Source organism: Barbus barbus (assembly GCF_936440315.1).
Source record: "Barbus barbus genome assembly, chromosome: 22".
Classification (NCBI taxonomy): Eukaryota; Metazoa; Chordata; class Actinopteri; order Cypriniformes; family Cyprinidae; genus Barbus; species Barbus barbus.
In genome coordinates, this window is record NC_136750.1 from 17,031,050 (window position 1) to 17,053,594 (window position 22,545).

Genomic DNA, 22,545 nt, shown 5'->3' on the forward strand with positions numbered 1-22,545 from the left:
GGGTCTCTAGAGCTCCTGGTTCGGCCATCTCCTGCCGGTCCTCTGCTTCAGGACACCCAGCCAGCAGGTCTGAGTACATCAGAGGCCAGTCTCGAGAGACTGGTTCCCTTAAGGCTAGTTCACACTACAGGATTTTAAGCCCGATTTAAGCCGATTTGCAAGTTAACGAGCTCGCCGACAGGTCGGGCTGTAATCGGGGGAAAATCTGCGGGTGATCGGCGCTCCACGATCTTTATGTGTGAACTACACAACGATGCATCAAAGACACTCGCTGACGCGTCGCCGACACCTCGCCGACAGCAAAAAAATATCTAGCATGCCAAATATCTGGACCGGTCGGCCGACTCGACATCACGTGGTGTCAGGTGTGGTGACGAGCTATAGCCAATGAAAGAGCAAGGCAAGGGTTGAGGTCACCGGAAGAAAAACAACAGCAACAACTTCACTGAAAGAAAATGCTAATATTTTTGCAGATAAGCTTCTTTCACAGGCTTTTGGCTGCTATATTTTTTATTAACCACCAATAGTTACTGTTGCCATGACCGACAAACACTCACACTACACTCTATCTCACGCAGTGAAAAATACATCGCAGAGCAGAAAGGAAACTGACCACACACCGACAGAGAAGACAGAGCAGGTTACTGCTGATATGAAACAAGGTCTCAGGACTCTCAGCTTTTAAATCGAGTCATTTTTAAAGAAATTGAGACAATAAATACTTTTTTGTGGCTCTTCAATGTGTCGTGACAGATCACTGTATTGCCTCAGTTCAAATACGTGAACCGATCATCTTTTCATATTTACTTAATGCACGAAATAAACATGAATAAACATCAGAAGGTGTTTAATTTCAACCGCGGAACACATCATTTTTAGTCCACCGAAGTTAATCTGCTCTTCTGTCTGATTTGTGGTTAAGGTTAGAAGGGATACAGCTGCGGCTACTGGGCATGCGCATTTACATATTTTCTGAGCCCACAATATAACGTGAAACCTATGAAAATGGTTTTAAAAAGCACATAGCGCCATAGTTTCATCACTTTGCGAGTATCGCAGTGACCGTCTTTTTGCAGTAAAGGACCTGTCATAGTTTAATGAGTGGGAAGATGACATGAAGCTTGCGGTTAACCTGCATTGAAAACAGATGAGCGCACATGTGCATATACAGCTCCTGATCGGGGCGAAGTTCATGGGATTGTGTCCACAGAATGATAAGAGCACACTTTTTAACATATTATTTTATTATTTAACTCTCAGCATTTAACTTGAGCGCTGCAAGCTATGCATACAGTGCATGACCAGATTTTCTGTTAAGCAAAGCAAGCACTTTTAAATACCTCAGCTTGGCGTTACCGTGGCAGCCAACAACAGCACAGCTTAACCCTCAGCACATATGTATATTTAGTTATATTGAAAAAGTTTCAATTCAGTCTATCTTTTTCACCCCGTGTTAACATGTATTTCTGTGAAGACTGGCCAGCTGTCAGGCATGTTCTGATTGGTCAGATCACCTCTCAATCAAGCTCTTTGCCAACGGTCAATTCTTGCGTGTTTTCATGACAAAACCTGGTTTAGGGACCGAATCCAGTAGTTGGGTGACAGAGTTGTTGTCAGCTCGTGTAGTGTGTAACCCTTGGTTGCGGATAATTTACATAGAGTCATGTAGTGTGAACACCACAACGACTAAAAGACAGACAATCAAGTCATGTAGTCTGAACGGCACAACGATCTGCCGACGTGTAAAGTTGTGTAGTGTGAACTTGGCTTTAGTAGACCATCTGGCAGTGTGGAAACTACTGCCAAATGTGTCTCAGTGGGTCCTGCATATTGTAGAGAAAGGCTATCGTATTCAGTTCGGCGCTCCGCCGCCGTCTTTCAATGGGGTGATTCCCACATTGGTGGGCCCCGCGCAGGCTCTGGTCATGGAACAGGAAGAAGACACTCTCTTGAGGAAGGAGGCCATCGAGGTGGTCCCTCCTCACGAAAGTGAGTCCGGGTTCTACAGCCGGTACTTCATTGTTCCAAAGAAGGATGGAGGGTTGCGTCCCATTTTAGATCTGCGTCAGTTGAACCGCTCAGTCATGCGACTGAAGTTCAGGATGCAGGATGATTACACTCAAACAGGTCGTGTCTCAGATCAAGTCCGAGGACTGGTTTGTCACGATAGATCTAAAAGATGCATACTTCCACGTCTCCATCCTTCCCACTCACAGGAAGTCCCTGAGGTTTGCTTTTGGGGGCAAAGCTTACCAATATCGGGTTCTTCCCGTTGGCCTTTCACTCTCACCCCGCACTTTTACATTAACGATTGGTTGATTCTAGCTCAATCGGGGCAGCTGGTGATTCAACATCGAGGTGTCGTTCTCACGCACTTGAAATAGCTGGGGTTGAGACTGAACGCAAAGAAAAGTGTGCTTTCTCCAGTACAGAGAACCACTTATCTAGGCGTGGCGTGGGATCCGACCAAGATGCAGGCATACATGTCCCCTGCTCGGATTGAGTCGATCCTCACATTTGTCAAGAGAGTGAAAGAAGGCCGGTCACTCACTGTCAGGCAGTGTCAAAAACTGCTGGGTCTGATGGCAGCTGCGTCCAATGTGATATCTATTGGCCTGCTGTGCACGAGACCCCTACAGTGGTGGCTCAGAACCAAGGGGTTCTCCCCGAGAGGAAACCCACTTTGCATTCAAGGTCAAGGTCGTAATGCTAGCAACGGACGCATCCCTCACCGGTTGGGGAGCGGTCATGAGTGGCCACCCTGCCCGTGGTCTGTGGGGTGGTTGTCATCTCACATGGCATGTCAACTGCCTGGAGATGCTGGCCGTGCTTCGAGCACTCAAACATTTTCTCCCAGACCTAAGAGACCACCATAGAGAGCAGACATCCTGTCGAGGCAGGTGCTGAGTCCATCCAGTCCTCCAGCTCCACTGGGACTGGATGCTATGGTACAGACTTGGCCGAGGCTTCATCTGTACGCCTTTCCCCCGATCGCTCTGCTCCCGGGAGTTCTGGCGAGAGTGCGCTGGGACAAGGTCAGTCTACTACTGGTAGTACCGTTCTGGCCGGGCCGAGTATGGTTCTCGGACCTGATTTCTCTCCTCGACGGCTCTCCATGGGAGATTCCTGTCAGGAGAGATCTCCTCTCACAGGCGGGGGGCACTATCGTCACCCTCGCCCAGAGCTGTGGGTGTGGCCTCTGAGGAGGCATAGCTCATAGCCTCCGGTCTCTCAACCGAGGTTGCTGAGACCATCCTCCAATCCAGAGCTCCCTCTATGAGGAAACGGTATGCTTCATGGTGTGGAGACCACCACCTCAACCCAGTTAACTGCCCGATTGGTACAGTGCTGGAGTTCCTGCAGGCCCGGTTCTCCGCAGGGGTAACCCACTCCACCCTGAAGGTTTATGTGGCAGCTTTATCGGCCTACCACGCCCTTCTCGGTGGCCTCTCAGTGGGTAAGCACCCCCTAGTTACATGTTTCCTCCAGAAGCTGAGGCCTCCAGCCAGAGAGCTTATGCTATGTGGTGGATCAGGATGCTATAACATAGCCTCGAGTCCTCTGCTCTTCCCCTTCTCGGGGATCAAGACTCACTTCCCAGAATTTGGCCTTTGGGACGCAGGCCCGCCCACTTTAGCCACTCGTGGCCTTTTTTCTCTCGCCCTCGTTGTGCTCCTGAGGGACACACACAGGGCAGGGACTTGGAAGTCTGGAGGCGTGGGCATCTCGTTCCCCTAGCGTTTCGACGCAGCTCGAGTTCCTGGAAGGGAATGTCTCAGGTTATGTATGTAACCCTGGTTCCCTGAAGGGAACGAGACGCTGCGTCTCGAGGCCATACTTCCGGAATCCTTGCGAGCGGTTGCTTCATTCCTAGAAGAAAATGCCGGTTCCACCGCATGTGCTTTTATGCTTCCTGGTCGATTACGTCACCCGCCCGTGACGTCTAGCCCTTCCATTGGACAGATTACACATGTGGTTCAAAGCGCGGTCACGCTGAAGGCGGTCCCCTAGCGTTTCGACGCAGAGTCTTGTTCCCTTCAGTGAACCAGGGTTACATACATAACCTGAGACGTTCTGTTGATTATGGAGCACTGTCAGAGCACATAACGTCACATCAACAGAGATGATAGTATTCACCTAACTATTCACCTGACATTAAAATGAGGAAAGCTTTACAGTTTGTCAGTCTCCAGTTGGACTTCAATACCCTGTGACAAAAGAAGCACCTTCCCTGAGAAGTATGATGTAAACACATTCATGAGCTCATCCGTCAATCAAATATCATTTTAAAGCTAAATAATTTGTTGTAATTGCAAGGGACGTGATGGTATGATGTTGGCCTCAGTGCAATGTTACTTTATACATTTTTTGGTATTTATAATGTAAAGTGTGGTTCTTGCACACATACAGTTTATATATGTATGTTTGTGTAGACACTCAATGTACATTATTGTTAAGTACAAGTATTGTTAAGTATTAAGTACTGACAGCATGCAAAATGCAAACATTCTGCATATGAAAAGAAATACTAAGTCCTTTTAGATTTATCAAATATTAAATTAATTGGTTTATTTATTTGTATTTGCCTCTGAATTCTTTTCTGTGCAATTTCTGGTGCTGTATTCTAAATTTGAAGGATTTTCTAGGATGATTAAACAATATACATATTATCATTCCAAAGAGATTTTTTCTCATTTTTAAAAGTAGTCCCTTATACTCACCAAGGCTGCATTTATTTGATCAAAAATACAGCGAAAACAGTAATATTGCAAATTATTATTACAATTAAAAATATATATTTTCATATATTTTATTTAATTTTTTATATTTAATTTTGCTGAATTTTCAGCAGCCATTGCTCCAGTTTTCAATGATTCTTCAGAAATCATTCTAATATGCTGATTTGGACCTCAAGTACCATTTCTTCTTATCATTACTGTTGAATACAGCTGCTACTTAATATTATTGTTGAAAATTTTTTGGGGGGATAGATTTTTTTTTTTTATGAGTAGGAAGAACAGCTTTTTTTTTTACTGTCATTTTGGCCAGTTTAAGTCTTGCTGAAAAAAGTATCAAACTTTTGAAGTATAATGATTGTCGCTATGCATTTATCTGTCTACATTTCTATATTGTTGAACAGTGGTTAGGTTTATGGTAGGAGTGGGCTTCAAAATATGTATAATTATAAAATGTACTGTAAATTTACATTTAGAAACTAAATATAAGGATTCATAAATATTTTTACAATTAAACACGTTCATATTTTTGATGCTGTCAGTACATCCATATTGTACATTTCAGCCAACATCCAAACATACAAAAATGTGTGTGTATACAACATAAATACAGATTCTAAGGAGTTCAGACTGCCCAGTAATTAATACTAGCACAGACTTCAAATGCAAGATCTCTTGGGGCTGGTTAGTGTTTCTGAATCCATCCAATAAAAAGTCTAAACATTAAATGATAGCATCCCAAGGGTCTGGGTTAGGATTCCTGAAAAGATACGACTGAACGCTTCCAATTAACACCAGACAATTATTCAAGAACCAGTGTACATGAATTTGCATTTGTAATATCTCAAAACGCTAAATCCACACATCTTATTTGTTTGTAGATGAAACTAATTTCTTCAGTAATTCAAGAGCGATACCCTTTGTGATAGCAAGTGGAGATGCTGCAGATGAGGTGTAAAAAACCCTTGATGTAAATTACATTTTCAACAAAATCCGCAAGTAGAAATGATCTAATTAATCTGCAATGTGATTGGTGTATTTAGTAAAGGGCAAATGATTACAAAACTTGATCACCTGTATCAGGAAAATAGATGGGCATTAAATATAACTGAATAATTGAAGCAGCTCATCAGCGAATTAATGAAAAGATGCGACACACTTGGGCTCAATTGTAATCTGTCTAACGCTGTTGAGGAGAACAGGCAGGAGTGTGTTGTTGTCTCATTGTTCTTGCGAGCAGCTAGACTGCCAGTACAAGGCCTGTCTTGTCACATCCGTATCTTTAATTAAATGACACTTTCAAGGCTGGATTGGTAGGGTTGCCACTATTCCTTGTTTTCACTGTCAGCTGGCTTCTTATCTTCCCCACTCACCGCATTCTGCTCCGGGTCAGCTCCTGGACCGGTCTGGGTCACTCTTTTCATGCGAAACGGGGATGGTGAGCATTTCAATGAGCCCGTCATGATGGAATTATTCTCTGACTCTGTGAGTACCACCGCGTTGCGACAGTAGCGCTTCAGTCCTTTGCGGAAATGGATGGTGAAGAGGCCATAAGTGATGGGATCCAGAATCGCATTAAAGAGTCCAAAAATAAACAGTATATGAGTGAGTGAGTGAGAAACAGTCTCTTCTAAATCCTCAGGAAGGAACCAGTACCAGAGACCCAGCAAATAGTACGGCGTCCAGCAAACTATGAAAGAGGTCACTATTACTATGCTCATTTTTAAAGTCCTCATACGGGCCTTTGGGATGTTGCTGTTGGAGCGCCGTAAGTGGACTTCCTTTGACGATACTGTAAAACCAAGAAGAGTATAAATTTGCAGTGAAAATAATTTTTTTTTACAAGTATTTTACTTCACTACAGTATTTAAAGGGATAGTTTACCATCATTTACTCAACCTGAAGTCATTTAAAACCTATATGACTTTCATTTTTCTGTACAGCTCAAAAGTAGATACTCTAAAGAATTTTTTAACTGTAATTCATGGCTTCTTCTAATGAAATTCCAAAATAACTGTAATGATGATGGAATTTTCAAATATCTGTATTTTATAGATTTTTTTTTTAGCAATTTCAATTTGGGAAACTTACTTTTTACTTAATTCATTGTTATTTTAAGTGAAGAGGATGACCTGAAAGTGATGTCAGATTCGTGAATGAATCATTGTTTTGAAATGATTCTGTTGAGTCAGTTCAACAATTAAATTGGTTCACAAATCACACTGAAAGATTTATCTTTGACCGGAGGAATATTTAATCAGGGCAGGAGTTCCCAAACTTTTTTTGTCAGCAAACCTTTTAGACATAAAATACTTACTTGAAATACCTTGAGATTTGATTATATGTTTACGGTTCTCTGATGTCGGTTAATAATATGACATTGCAAGTATGCAAGTAAACAAGTAATTGTAGTAATTAGAATAATTTTATTTTAAAGTACAAATTACAATACTAATATTTATGTCTTAAATTCTTCACTTTCAGGCATTTTTAACATTTCAAATCCTCAAGATTTCATTTTAACAGAACACTGGTCAATATTAGAAAACCCTGAATTAGAGTGCATCTACATAATCGAAACATGACAATTCACTTTGTTTAATATTTTGAACATGCTGATTCATATTCTAATAGGACTCGTTGATATACAGTAGCTAGCTAGTATGTAACATTAGCCTTGTTTCAAATTAAACGCCACCTACTGTTTCCTTTGGTCATCCTTCGAGAGATCTCAACCAAGATCCTTGTGTAGCAGCAGATCATGATGGCCAGAGGTATCAGGAAGAGGCAAATGAAAGTAAACATATTGTAGATGGTCTCCTGCCAGTGTTTGACAAAGCTCCCTCGAGTGGTGCACTGAGTGAAATTGGCTGGCACTGTGATGGTCACATTGTGAAACAGGAACATCTGTTGGGGAATTCAGCAGGTCAGCAGATTACAATCACAACTACTTTTTAACTACCATTAAATACATTCAAAATGCCAAATATAAACAAACCTTTAAAGGTCTAGTTCACCCAAAAAATATGAAAGTTTGCTTTATATTTATTCACCTTGAGGTCATCAAAAATGTAAAGGAATCTGTTTCTTTATTGAAACAGATTAATAGTGACTATAATGACTAATTGTGCCTTTTCAGCCCTGAACTCTCAGTGATTGTTAAATGCTAAATGTTATACGCATCTACAGCCAACTAATCAGGTGAACACTGTCAGCTGTGGCGTCATTTATCCCCTTCAGCAAAAGGATCAATGTTCGCCAGGATCAGTCTTTTGCAGAACATTTCATAAATATTATGAAGCCAGACTACATATTCTAACTATGACAAGGAGATTCCCAAATGATAAATGAAGACTGGCAGAGCCAATGGTGGCATACAGAGTGAAGCCATCTGTCTGTTTACGCCTCAGAAATTAATCACAAAAACAAATGAATAAACAAATGACAACAAAATATCCACTATAACCTGTTGTGACCTTGTATCTTCTACCATATCAGTCTGAAATTCCCTAATTTAAGCACAATCTGCTGTCATAACAATGTGTTATACTGTGGAGTTCTGGTACTTGTAATATACCCTCATTCTTTTACCTGGCTGACCCGTCATCAGCCTCTTCTAAATTTGGAAGCAGACTGATTTTAAATGCTCTTCTTCATCAGGAGGAGCAAATAAAGAGGTCTCAGCATTTATTACTTCAACTGCAGTGTTTTGAAATGTGCACGCCTCCTCTGATTTAGAATCAATCAACTCTTTATTAACCACTCATTCCAGTAATTCCTGCTGCTTTCATCTTTATCATTTCAGATATAGCTGAAGGATGCAGTGCGTTTTCTCCAGTATTGAGTTTGAGGGTCATTTGAGGCTCATTTAAGAAAACATGTAAAATGTAAAAACATCTGATTGACTTACAAACTGCATAATTTATCTTTGTGTGTGTGTGCGTGTGTGATGTTGAGTAATGTATCTCAGTAAGTGCCAGTCATGTTAAATCTGAGGTGAAATTAAAGGGCTGATGAGAGCGTGTACTGTAATTGCTGAACTAATCTAACGTCTATGAATTTTATAACACTTTCTAGCTCTGATTCTAATTTTACAACAGGTCTAGGGAGAATACTGAATATGAAATAAGTTACTGATTTAAAACATGAGGTTTTCAATATGATCTGAAAGACAATCTGGCAACAGAAAATTTTTTTTTTTACAGTAGTACGTTAAATGGATACTTTAATCCTCTTTACACCCTTTACCTTACACCCCAAAGTGAAAATTCTGTTATCATTTCCTCACACTGATATTATTACAAAGCTGTAATGACTTTTTTCTTCTGTGAGAGGCAAAAGGAGACAGTATGCAGAATGTTCATGCTGCTTTTTTTTCCATACAGACTTATGAAAACGAATGGTGATTGAGATGATCAAGTTCCAAAATGACAAGAAATATAACCATAAAATAGCAGTAGTAGTACCATAGCAGTCCATGCAATGATATATGATACCTTTGTGTTAGGGACACTAAGGGTTCACCAAAAATGTCTTTTATGATGATTTCAGTATGTGCATATTCAAATTTGGTGCATTGCGATGTATGTGTAGTGTGGCATCAGTGACATTAATCAAGGTGTGAAATGCCATATTATGTAAATAGAATTGTCAGTGATGATTCATTGCACACATGCATTGAATAGAAAAGAGCAGTTTGGACATTCTGTTAAATAACTTCTTTTGTATTCCACAGAAGAAAGTAAATTAAACTGGTCTGGAACGACATGAGGAGAGTAAATGATGACAGGATTTTCATTTTCCATATTTAAAACTGTATAGCACACTTGTCAAATACATGTTCCAGTTAAAAGTGAACAAATTTGTGGCTTAAAATGAGACTAAATATGAAAAATATGTATATTTCAGGTCTGAGCTCAAGAAGGCAAGTTGTTAAACCTCCTGTCGTTTTCATTTTGATCTCTCTACTTGATGCAGGGTGTTACGCCAGACTCTGGGGGTTCTGGTGAATTCAAGTAATGCAGCATAGATAAGACACAATGAAAACATGAAATCACTCAAGCAGCTCCTCACCTGAGGGACAGAGAGAACAACACTCATCACCCAGGCCACACTCAGCATTATTTTGTTCTTCTTCTTAGCCTTATTGATGGCCAGAGGGTTGAGAATGGCCGACTGCCTGTCCAGGCTTATGACTACAGTCACGAACGCACAGGAGTACATCGCCACGAGCTTCAGAAACATTAGCAATCTGCAAGCCAGATCCCCCGCCAACCACTGAACCGTGATGTTCCAAGCCGCATCCACTGGCATCACAATGAAAGTCACCAGCAGGTCGGCAGCGGTGAGGTTCATGATTAAAATTCTTACATGAGATTTGCGCTTGTTGTTGGTGCTGGTAGCCCACAACACAGAGAGGTTGCACACAGCTGACACTGCGCAAAGAGTGAAGGTAATTATCACCCTCACTTTTGCTGCCATGGAAAAAGTGGGCAGCTGCAATGCCGCTTCACCTGTGCTATTGTTACACGTGGGCAAGGTGTAGTCACAGCTACCGTTCAGAGCATCTGCAGTCAGCTGGTGAAACATGATGTTCTCAGATGTTGGAGAGCTGTCATTCATCACTGAAGAGCGAAAGCGTGTGTTTGCTGCATTCACTCGGCTACCTGCTGCACAATGAGGCTCACAGGTGATTCATCATGATCCGGGGAGGAGATTGTAATAGTACCTGGAAAAGCTCCTTTAGTTGACAGTACTAGAGTGGGATTTTAAAAAAAAAAATCAGACTTCAATCTGGTCATTAAGTGTTTGTAGACAGTCGGCTGCATTTCACAGAAGAAAAAAAAAATGTTTATGAAAATAAATGTATCATCATAATGCAAGTTTATAGTATTGATTGATCTTTAAATTATGATCTTTAAATGCTAAAACACTACTTATTCCTCATACACTATAAAACGACTTTTTGAAGTAGTAAATAAAACACGTACGTTTTTTACGTTTTTGGAGTACGTTTTACAAGAAGCTAGGCTACTATTTTCTACTTCAAAATGTCACGTTTAATTCAGTGTGTTACTTGTCCTATCTTTGTAGGGTAGAATATGCATTAAAACTCTCAAACGGGTTAATCTACTCATTCAACAGTCGCCTATGTATTTTAATGTCTTTATTCTAATTAAAATAATTTCCAGTCTTACCTGATGCACTTCTCCTGGAACGATCTCTTAGAGCATTAGAAGAATTCCAATGACCTTGAAATAAGTAGTTGTTTGTACATCTCAGTGACTTTTAAACCTTGGTCAATTCGAATAATCCATCATTTCTAAAATCCGATCTTCAAATTCAAATGTAGCTCTTCTGCACTTGTCCGGACAGATGAGTAGTCTGTCATTCAACAAGACACCTGTTCGCAAGGTGACATTCGTCTCGGTGATATAAGTTATTCAGGGTGATTTAACTAAAAAGGCACCTCTACTTTTTCAGAAAAATTACCGTTTAAATGAACGGAAATGGTCTGTAGAAGCTTCAGAAATATGAATTAGTACGTATCTACCACAGCATCCTCAGTTGGTGCTTTCTATTCTAGTTGGAGAATGAAGTGTGTCTGCTTCACTCCGCTTTCCACATCTTAATTCCCTCGCGCGTCACTTGACAACACCCGCGCTCGCTCTCTCGCGTGACAATCTGAACTGTCGTCACGTAGGGCAGCTCTGTTGCCGTTATCCATATGGAACATGCATGTTTTAGGAAGATACATTCAGTAATTTAATCTAAAGCAGAAGGCGAATTTCTCTGAATTCCCCCAGAGGGGGTTTCTCTGGGGATTTGAATCCACCCACCCCGAAGGAAAACACAAAAAGTTATTATAGGCTACTGAGTTTTAATTACACATACTGTTTCATTGGCATTTCAAACATAATTTCAGTAAACACAAAGATGAGATTACAAATTGGTTAGCGCAGATATTCATGCTGTGCCAAACAGATGTTCACAAAACAACTCTAGATGACCTGTGGAGGTTACTATAGCAACCGCACGCGTTCTAGCGTTCGATAAAACTTCTAAATACTTACTATCGTTGTTTTAAAGGTGTTTTCAGTGTGTCTGAAATAGTTTATGTTTAGCAAATCTACAGTTTGTGTAAAATAAAGCTCAAGGACTATACCTACAGTAAATCTTTTAAAATGTCCTGAATTCTCCTGACTGATTTGACCATTTTCTGTGATGCCATAATCCTCCTAAATGCAATGTTAACGTATAAATGAAATAGCCCCTTGTTAAGGAATTTTTGTCTGAAGTGTCCAAATGATTTATCCAATGTAGACATTGATTTAACTATGTGTGATAGATTTTGTTATTTTTTCCTCATTTTAAACATAACATAGAATATATAGGAAATGTATTTATTTTGTTGGGAAAATATTATATTCATAAATGTACATTTTCTTTAACATCCCCAAAATTACATAATTTTCTTTGTGACTTTACCTAATTATAACACTAAAAAATATTAACACCAAAAAAAGTGTCAAATTTGTGAAACTATATAATGATATGCTGAATGTTGCGTATTGTTTGATTTACTACCTCTGTACTACTTTGTTTTATATATTTATTCTTTTTCTTTATTTCCTATATTATTTCTATATTTATAATGTCATCCAATGTTATATTCAATTGTTGAAGTTAATTGTTTATACTTGCAATAATTATTTTTTTAAGTATAAATGAAATAATATAAATAAATCATTATAATTATTTTTTTTTCAGTTTAGCCTTCATAAAATGTTTACTGCAATTAACTCACTGATGTCTTCACAGACATCTTCAACATCTCGCTAAATCAGGCCGTTGTCCCCACATGCTTCAAAGCTACTACCATCATTCCAGTCCCGAAGAAGTCATCTCCATCCTGTTTCAATGACTACCGTCCAGTCGCACTTACTCCAATTCTCATGAAGTGATTTGAACGGCTAGTCATGCACCACATCAAGTCTGTCCTCCCCCCTCCCTGGACCCCTTCCAGTTTGCATATAGGTCCAACCGCTCGACCGAAGATGCCATCGCCACTGCCCTCCACCCAGCCCTCACACATCTGGACAAAAAAGACACATATGTCAGGATGCTGTTCATAGACTTCAGTTCAGCATTCAACACAATCATCCCTCAACAGCTCACTCACAAACTGGTCCAGCTGGGGCTCAACACCTCTCTGTGCAACTGGCTGTTCGACTTCCTGACCGGGAGACCTCAGGCAGTACGGGTCAGCATTAACACATCCAGCACCATCACACTGAACACTGGGGCCCCAAGGATGTGTGCTAAGCCCCCTCCTCTTCACTCTGCTGACCCACGACTGCACACCGTCACACAACTCCAACCTTTTCATTAAGTTTGCGGATGACACGACTTTGGTGGGCCTCATTAGCAACAGAGATGAGACAAACTACAGGAGCGAGGTGAGCCGCCTGGCCAGGTGGTGCAGTGACAACAATCTCTCTCTGAATGTGGAGGAAGGAGATTGTTGTTGACTTCAGGAGAGTACACACTCAGCATGCCCCTCTGACCATCAATGGTGCGACTGTGGAGAGAGTGAGCAGCACCAAGTTCCTGGGTGTGCACATCACAGAGGACCTCTCCTGGACTAACAACACTGTAGCACTGGCCAAGAAAGCACAGCAGCGTCTCTACTTCCTCCGCAAACTGAGAAGAGCCAGAGCCCCGGCCCCCATCATGTGCACCTTCTACAGAGGCACCATCGAGAGCATCCTAACTAGCTGCATCACTGTGTGGTATGGCGCTTGCAACGCATCCTGCCGCAAGTCACTTCAACGCATAGTGAGAAGATCGTTGGTGTCTCTCTCCCCTCCCTCCAGGACATCTACAGCACCCGTCTCACCCGCAAAGCCCTCCGCATTGCAGGTGATCCCACCCACCCGACACACAGCTTCTTCAGTCTGCTGCCATCAGGGAGGAGACTGCGGAGGCGAGGACCAGCAGACTGAAGGACAGCTTCATACATCAGGCTGTCAGGAAGCTGAAGTCCCTCCCGTCCCCCGTCCCCCGTCCCCCCCAGCTCCCTACATCCCCAGGACCTACCCCCCCCCCCCCCCCACACACACACTATTAAGAAATGTGACCAGCACCTGTCACTTGTGCAGCATTGGACTGTTCACTACCCCATCCAGTATTGACTGCAAACTACCTCTTCGGATAGTCTGATAAAAATACTATTCTTTTGTCACTTTAACAGACTGATAAGCTCCTCTTGCACTACACATATATCTGCACAGTTTTGTTTTATTTAACTGGTTTGCACTCTATCTAGTCTGCCATGTGCCTTATGCCACTTTATTTATCTCTTTTTATTGTTCTACAATGTCCTCAGACTGATAAGCTCCTCTTGCACTATATACACTCTATACATATATATCTGCACAGTTTTGTTTTATTTAACTGGTTTGCACTCTATCTGCCATGTGCCTTGTGCCACTTTATCTATCTCTTTTTATTTTTCTACAATGTCCTCATTGTATATCTGTATAGTTGTATGTACATATGTTTAAACTGTATTTATCTGTATTTGAACTTAAATGTTAACTGTATGCACCAAGGGTCTGAGAGTAAAGCAATTTCAATTATCTGTATGTATGTGCCGTACATGTGGAAGAATTGACAATAAAGCAGACTTGACTTGAAATTCAGCAATCACCATATTAATGACGCATAATTTACATAGACAAAACAGATGAGGCCAGAATATGAATGCAATCCGCTTAATGATTCAGTGTTTTCCTTATAACGGTTGAAACAATTTAATGTGAAACTTTGCACATTGCGTTTATATTCTGGGATCATCTGCTTGCCTGTACAAAATATGCATCCTCAATGAGGTGTTTCCTGAATTTCGCCTTTTAAAATCTGCGTTTTACTACAGTAATGCAAACTGCATAAAAATAACTGTCAGTCAGTGGAGCAAAGCCTTGTTTTGCCCTCGAGATGGGCGTTCCTATTAGGGTGTGACGTCACGTGAAAACTATCAATTATGCCCCTTTTTACAATATGTAATATAAATCTCAGGTATCTCCATAATGATAGCTCCAAATACCCCACAGATCATTCATATAATTTTGAAAATGCCTATTTTGAGTGGAACAGAAGCATGCTGTTTTCATGCATTCCTCTTTAAATGCAAGTGAGCTGCTGCTCCCCGCCCCATTTTCCAGAACAGGGCTGTGCCTTTACAGCTCATACCTTGCATACTCAAATAAAAAACAGAGATTGTCTTACTAAATGGAAATGAGAGGGTCTGTATTACTATTGGAGAAAGCGTAATGGTCAACATGGATCACGTGTGCCTTAATAACCAATCACATTACAGTTTTGATGTCACTGACTTTCAGTCGAGTTGAGCGACAATCGCCATTTACGGATACCATAGGAATAAAATGAGAAGTATCGTAAGTTGAATCCCATCTGTTGCAAAAAGTCAGTGACTTCTTTTATAAAACTGCATTTTTTCAGTGTAAACTCTAAAAACGTATCAGTTCAAAAGTATTGTTTAGTGTAAAACATGTTGAAGATTAGTAGATAGGCTGTCGATTTATTAAATAAGCTGTTTCCTCTAAAAAGCTGTTTATTCAGCATAGTGAAGCCTCTCCTCCATTGACAGTATCGGCTCGTTTTTTCACAAGCTTACAGAGAAAAAAATACTTTGTTTTTCTTTTTCATGTTTTCTGGGTTGGTAGATGCACCAGGGACACAATTTATCATTCTAGAAGCACAGACTTAAAAAAAGATGTATATAATAGAGAAACTGGTTTCACTGACCATGCCGAAAAAGAGTGTGTGACCCTATACGTAAAACAATCTGAGACCTCCATTTGAGAACATAATTTAATTGAAATTTAAAATAAAGCCAAATGGAGAGTTGGGTGAATGGTTTATTTGCCATGTATTGTTAAGCATATAATAAACTCTATTTATATTAATTTAAAAAATAATTATTTCAGCTGAACTGATTACTTAATTATTGCCTCAATATATTTTATTTAATTTATTCAGTCAAGAAATTATCTTATCGTAATGGGATTATGCTAGGCTAAAGTTTTTATAGTCTGAAAGTAAATTATTTAATTATGTATGTTTTGTTTTTTTTCCTGTGGCCATATGGGACGATTTGCAACTACTTTTCCCTATTATAACTCTTTAATTAATTGTATAACTGTATTTTAATTATAATTTACTCACTGATGTGTGATTGGGTTTTGCATTGCACTTCACTATTATGATGAAGCCCCAAGCAGGTCTCAACATTGGCACCCAGAATAATCGCCACAATTGATTATGCAATGAGTACAGCGTGCTCTCCTGATTAAAATATATCTCCAAAGCATTAGCATGACAGTAATTGATTTCACTGAGGCTTTGTATTAAAGAGAAGGTGTCAGCACTGCTGCTGCAAGGGAAATTAATTTCATAGTGACCTCAAGGTCTCTCCTACCCACCCAGACCTGGAGACAGGAGAGGGTGCTGTGGCAGAAGTCAAGCTCAATTCAGCTTCAGAGGGTGTTGCAGACAGATCTGAGCTCCGGTCTGAGCTGGCCCCATTTCCCTGCTACAGGGAACTGAGCTGTCTGGCACATCAACACTGCAACAAATACTGCTCTCCCCTGTCTCCTCTCATTATATCTTGCCATGTATAAACAAACACACAACCCCTCCTTCCCAAAAACACTCAGGTATAGACATCCTGTCAACCGGGAGAACTTATTAAACCTTCTCCACAGGTATAATATGCGGCGCAAACTTGCTTAGAGAGCAATCACAGCCAGCTGAGAATTTGAATGACAGACTTTTGAACTGCCATCTTCGGTAGAATATTGAAAGATTACCAGCAATACGAATGGGTGCTTTTGTGAACTGGAAACATTGTATAGGTAGCCTACTAGTCTTCATTCTGATTCTTATTTCCTATACAGTATAACGCTCCTCTTGCCCTCATTCAGAGAGGGCAGAGAAAGTGAATTTCCAGAAATCTCATAAAAGGGAAGTTACCCTCACAGCAATAAAGAGAAGCATAAATTTAAATGAACATTACTTCCCTTCACATTTCTATTGGGAATAGAGACTGCCCCAAGAGATATGCACACTATTTTGGTCTGTTCAAAGAGAAAACTTAATCAATCCGTACATTGTTAATAAAGTACAGAACAGTCGAGGCAATGTTACAGTACATTGATCCATTTTTGCATAGGAACTACTTAGTTTTCACATTCTCTATAATGTTCTGTCACCTTTGATTTTTATACAATGGTTAGTTAGTTTGGTCCTTGAAGCTGCATGCAGTCTTAAAAATAAAGGTTCTTTATTAACATAACTTTTACCATTCTTGGAAGGTTTCCATTCCACAAAAGGTTATAGTCAATAAAAGTTATTTAGATTTTGAAAAAGTTCTTCACATTGAGAATAAAAAACTGTTCACTGAAATCTCTGTTGGGGAACCAAAAAAGGTTCTTCTATGGTTGTGAAACCCCCGTTTTGGAACTTTTATTTTTAAAAAATGTGTTTGGTCAATTCAGGTTCCAAGATTGCTGACATAAGTCCAAAAGCACTGGGGCATTTCACATTTTGAGTGTGTGCATTATTGGTAGTGTAACGAGGGAGTCCACTGAAGGCGAGTGTAGTATGAACCCAAGTGCAGTTTATTTACAAAGTGGTTTCCATAATCCAAACAGATACAGACTTGACAACAGGCTTGACGTGGCATGAGACAGACGTAGCATGAACAAACTAAACTCACCGACAGCAGGTTACAATGACAATACACGACAAGGCACAATTGCACTAACGAGCAAACTTATACAAAACTAAGTAGGTCACATGACAAGAACAACCAATCAGAACATGACACATAGAACAAAGGAACCAATAGCAATGAAACATGAGGGCAAGGGAAGCATGACAAAACAGGAACCATGACCAAACTTCAAAATAAAAGACATGAAAACATGAACAAGAGACAAAACCCAAAACAGACCTTACATATTCCCCCCTCTAAGGGCGGCTACCGACGCCCAAACAAAAACAACCCCAAAATAGTCCAGGGGGGGTGGTGAAGCAGAGGCAGAATAGGGGGAGGGATGGAGGGCCAGGCCCGTGAAGGGGAACAGGACTAGGAGCATGGGGCAATGGCGGGCCTGGGAGAGCAGGGAGCCATGGCGGAGCAGGCGAGGCCTGAGCAGGCAAGGCAGGGAGCCGTGGTGGAGCAGGCAGGGCAGGGAGCCGTGGCGGAGACGATGGGGCTGGAGCCCACCAGGGCGGAGCAGACGGGACCGGAGCCCACCAGGGCAGAGCAGCCGGGACTAGAGACTCGGGATCTGAGGGGCGCTCTGGAGGAGCGGGCACTTGAGGGTGCTCTGGAGGAGCGGGCACTTGAGGGCGCTCTTGAAGCTCGGACACTATAGCCGTGACTGGGCAGGACAAGGATTCACATACGGCCTCCATAGCCATGACTGGGCAGGACAAGGATTCACACACGACCTCCATAGCCGTGACAGAGCAGGACGAGGATTCAGGAGCACAGTGTGCAGCCCACACGCACCCAATGGCAACCGCCATCACAGACAGTGCGGTATTCAATGGGAGGTCAGATACGCCAACCATGCATCCATTAGCTCCAGACCCAAGCTCCGCATTAGCAGGAGCTTCGGTACTATAGCCCCCCCAAAAAAAATTCCTTGGGGAAATTTTGGTGGCGGCCATCTTGGCCGGGGACTCAGGCGTGGCGTGAGCAGGCCCCGTAGACTCGGGCTGGGCAGGCATGACGTGAGCAGACTCGGGCTGGGCAGGCATGACGTGAGCAGACTCGGGCTGGGCAGGCATGACGTGAGCAGACTCGGGCTGGGCAGGCATGACGTGAGCAGACTCGGGCTGGGCAGGCATGACGTGAGCAGACTTTAGAACTGCGTCCATTTTCCCAAGAGACTCCTGCGTGGCAGCTATCTTACGGTGGAGCTCTTGAATAGCAGCCATGTTATGGAGAATCTCCTGAGTAACCAGCATGACATGAGCGGGCCCTGGGGTAACAGACATGACATTAGCGAGCTGTGGCGTGGCAGGCATGACGTGAGCAGGCCTCAGTGTAGCAGACGTGATGTTGGCAGGTTCTGGGTTAGCAGGCTTTGGTGGAGGTACAGCACAATTGCGGGGCTCCTCATCCGCAATTCCCACAGTCAGAGGTGACCCAGCCAAAAGCAGAACAAAGTCAATATATCGTTCCAATGACCAACAAATTGTTCCCCCTGGCAGACTGGAACGAAGTGGTTCGTCGACACCCGAACGAAAAATGTCCTTTAGGGTCACGTCATTAAAATTCACCAAGTGAGAAAGTTCACAAAAATCGGCCACATACTCCTCTATAGCCCGGCCCTCCTGACGCAGGCAGAGGAGACGTCCAACTGCTGGGTTCATTGTAGGGGTCGTGTATTCTGTAACGAGGGAGTCCACTGAAGGCGAGTGTAGTATGAACCCAAGTGCAGTTTATTTACAAAGTGGTTTCCATAATCCAAACATGATCCAAACAGATACAGACTTGACTTGACAACAGGCTTGACGTGGCATGAGACAGACGTAGCATGAACAAACTAAACTCACCGACAGCAGGTTACAATGACAATACACGACAAGGCACAATTGCACTAACGAGCAAACTTATACAAAACTAAGTAGGTCACATGACAAGAACAACCAATCAGAACATGACACATAGAACAAAGGAACCAATAGCAATGAAACATGAGGGCAAGGGAAGCATGACAAAACAGGAACCATGACCAAACTTCAAAATAAAAGACATGAAAACATGAACAAGAGACAAAACCCAAAACAGACCTTACAGGTAGGAATATTCAGTGATCCCTTTTGCTGTTATGTTTTCCTGGGTGATTGGTTTGGGTGGACCTTCAAGCTTACTGTCTTAACAAGTGAATCACTGAATCATTAATTTGACCTCTTCAATCGGATAATTCAAAATCAGTTGCATCTGTTCCATAGTGACTATGTTTAAAAACTATTTTCAATGTCAGAGCAAAAACAGATACCTTTTAAAATTTATAATTCAACTCTTGCTTATAAATATTGTATAATATCTGCGTCCTTGTTGACTTCTCAGAAACAACTTGCTTTTAATCAAGTAATCTTTTGTATTAGGAACAGCAGATCCTGAACCCACAATACACTCTTTCTTGTGTAATATTGATTTATATACGAATATATGCGCTTATTTATACTTGCATAGAATGTGTGGTTCAAATTCAAGCAATTAACCTTTAAAAGCAAACAAACCAGAGTGTGGAGAGGGTTACACACATGCACATGCACACACACACACACACACACACACACAGAGAGAGAGAGAAACACTCTTGCGTATACATATTTCACTCTCATTTACTCATTAGAATTTGACAGACTGAGTCTTTTATGGTATGTTTCAACAATTATCTGAAAGGAGGTTCACGGTTCATCTAACTCCTTTATTGTAGTAAAGGTCATTTCACTGTCCAATTTTGTGGTTTGTCCCTTTCACTGAAAAAAAGCCTTATTACCTGCATAATAAGCATGAACAAAGAGCAAGAGTCTTTCATAACCTCAAAGGTAATATATATCCCAGAACATATTAGGACCATATTGGACTTCTATGTGTCCCTGCTTATTTTTTAGTCAAGTGTAAATTCATGTATCTTTTCATGTTTACATGGTTTAATACAAATGGAACACCATCAGCAACCAAAGCTATAATATATTTTATGACTTTGTAGTTTTTCCTATATTGCTTCAAAAATAGCTATATTATTATAAAACAAAATTTTAATTTTTGTTCGTTTTATATATATATATATATATATATATATATATACTGTATATTAATGTAATCCCTCATGTCGCTCAAGGAAAGCAAAAGAGATGCTGGCTTTAAAACTTGTCACTACTTGACAATGTTATTTCAGAAAAAGTATTGTACACATTAATTTGTCGTATTTCATAATTATATTGGTGTTATATATTTGATTACAGTATATTACAGTATATATTTTATTATTTTCTTTTCTAAACATTTTAAGAATGCACTGCCTTTCTAGTCTCCTGGGTGAACACACATCTGAGGCACATTTTCATAAGCTCGTGAGTCCAAAGAACCAAAAATATCCAATGTGCACAAATAAAAGCGCAAATATAAACACATTCACAAAGGGGTTATACAGGCATTCATGTACACTGGGTAGGCAGAGCATTAGGCTGATAAGCACATGGTGCAGCATAAATAGGAGAACCCCTCCAGGCAGGACTTGGTTTAGAGGACAAGGAGCACTCATTCGCAGCATGAGATTTTTACCGTGAGTTTGCATGCAACAAAATTTGTACTGATTGTAGAAACAAATGGCTTCATGAATGTCATCCCGTACCTTAAATACAGAGGGGGTTTTTTTAGAGACAGGGACACAAAGGTGATGGTTACATTCTGAAGCAATTTTGAGCTGCATTCATGGCTTTTAGCAATTATCCTCAAGTGTTTGTCTTTCCATTTTCAGAGAATGATTTTGAGACTGTTCAAAATTATATCTTCACAGAGACCAAGGCATCTGAAATGTTGCCCTATTTTGCTATATATTCATTCATAATTACCTAATGCTGTTATAATAAATATGAAATATCAAAGAACTAATTGCTATTATTCTCACAGAAGTGAGTACACCCCTCACATTTTTGTAAATATTTTATTATATCTTTTCATGTGACAACACTAAAGAAATGACACTTTGCTACAATGTAAAGTAGTGAGCGTACAGCTTGTATAACAGTGTAAATTTGCTGTCCCCTCAAAATAACTCAAACAGCCATTAATGTCTAAACCGCTGGCCACAAAAGTGAGTACACCCCTAAGTGAAAATGTCCAAATTGGGCCCAATTAGCCATTTTCTCTCCCTGGTGTCATGTGACTCGTTAGTGTTACAAGGTCTCAGGTGTGAATGGGGAGCAAGGTGTGTTAAATGTGGTGTTATCGCTCTCACTCTCTCATACTGGTCACTGGAAGTTCAACATGGCACCTCATGGCAAAGAACTCTCTGAGGATCTGAAAAAAGAATTGTTGCTCTACATAAAGATGGCGTAGGCCATAAGAAGATTGCCAAGACCCTGAAACTGAGCTGCAGCATGGTGGCCAACCCAAGACCATACAGCGGTTTAACAGGAAAGGTTTCACTCAGAACAGGCCTCGCCATGGTTGACCAAAGAAGTTGAGTGCACGTGCTCAGCGTCATATACAGAGGTTGTGTTTAGGAAATAGACGAATGAGTGCTACCAGCATTGCTGCCGAGGTTGAAGGGGTGGGGGGTCAGACTGTCAGTGCTCAGACACATACGCCGCACACTGCATCAAATTGGTCTGCATGGCTGTCGTCCCAGAAGGAAGCCTCTTCTAAAGATGATGCACAAGAAAGCCCACAAACAGTTTGCTGAAGACAAGCAGACTAAGGACATGGATTACTGGAACCATGTCCTGTGGTCTGATAAGACCAAAATAAACTTATTTGGTTCAGATGATGTCAAGCGTGTGTGGCGGCAACCAGGTGAGGAGTACAAAGACAAGTGTGTCTTGCCTACAGTAAAGCATGGTGGTGGGAGTGTCATGGTCTGGGGCTGCATGAGTGCTGCCGGCACTGGGGAGCTACAGTTCATTGAGGGAGCCATGAATGCCAACATGTACTGTGACATACTGAAGCAGAGCATAATCCCCTCCCCTCGGAGAC

The 22,545-nt window shown here is 41.3% G+C and overlaps 1 protein-coding gene across 1 annotated transcript; it reads right to left on the bottom strand.

Moving 5' to 3' along the window:
- Positions 1 to 6,061: 6,061 nt before the first annotated feature.
- LOC306888664 (putative gonadotropin-releasing hormone II receptor) lies at positions 6,062 to 10,358 on the bottom strand (the record flags this gene model as incomplete). Its single annotated transcript, XM_079447092.1, has 3 exons — positions 6,062 to 6,528; positions 7,439 to 7,643; positions 9,810 to 10,358. The coding sequence occupies 3 exons, from the start codon at positions 10,356 to 10,358 to the stop codon at positions 6,062 to 6,064; spliced, it is 1,221 nt and encodes a 406-aa protein (XP_079303218.1).
- Positions 10,359 to 22,545: the final 12,187 nt, after the last annotated feature.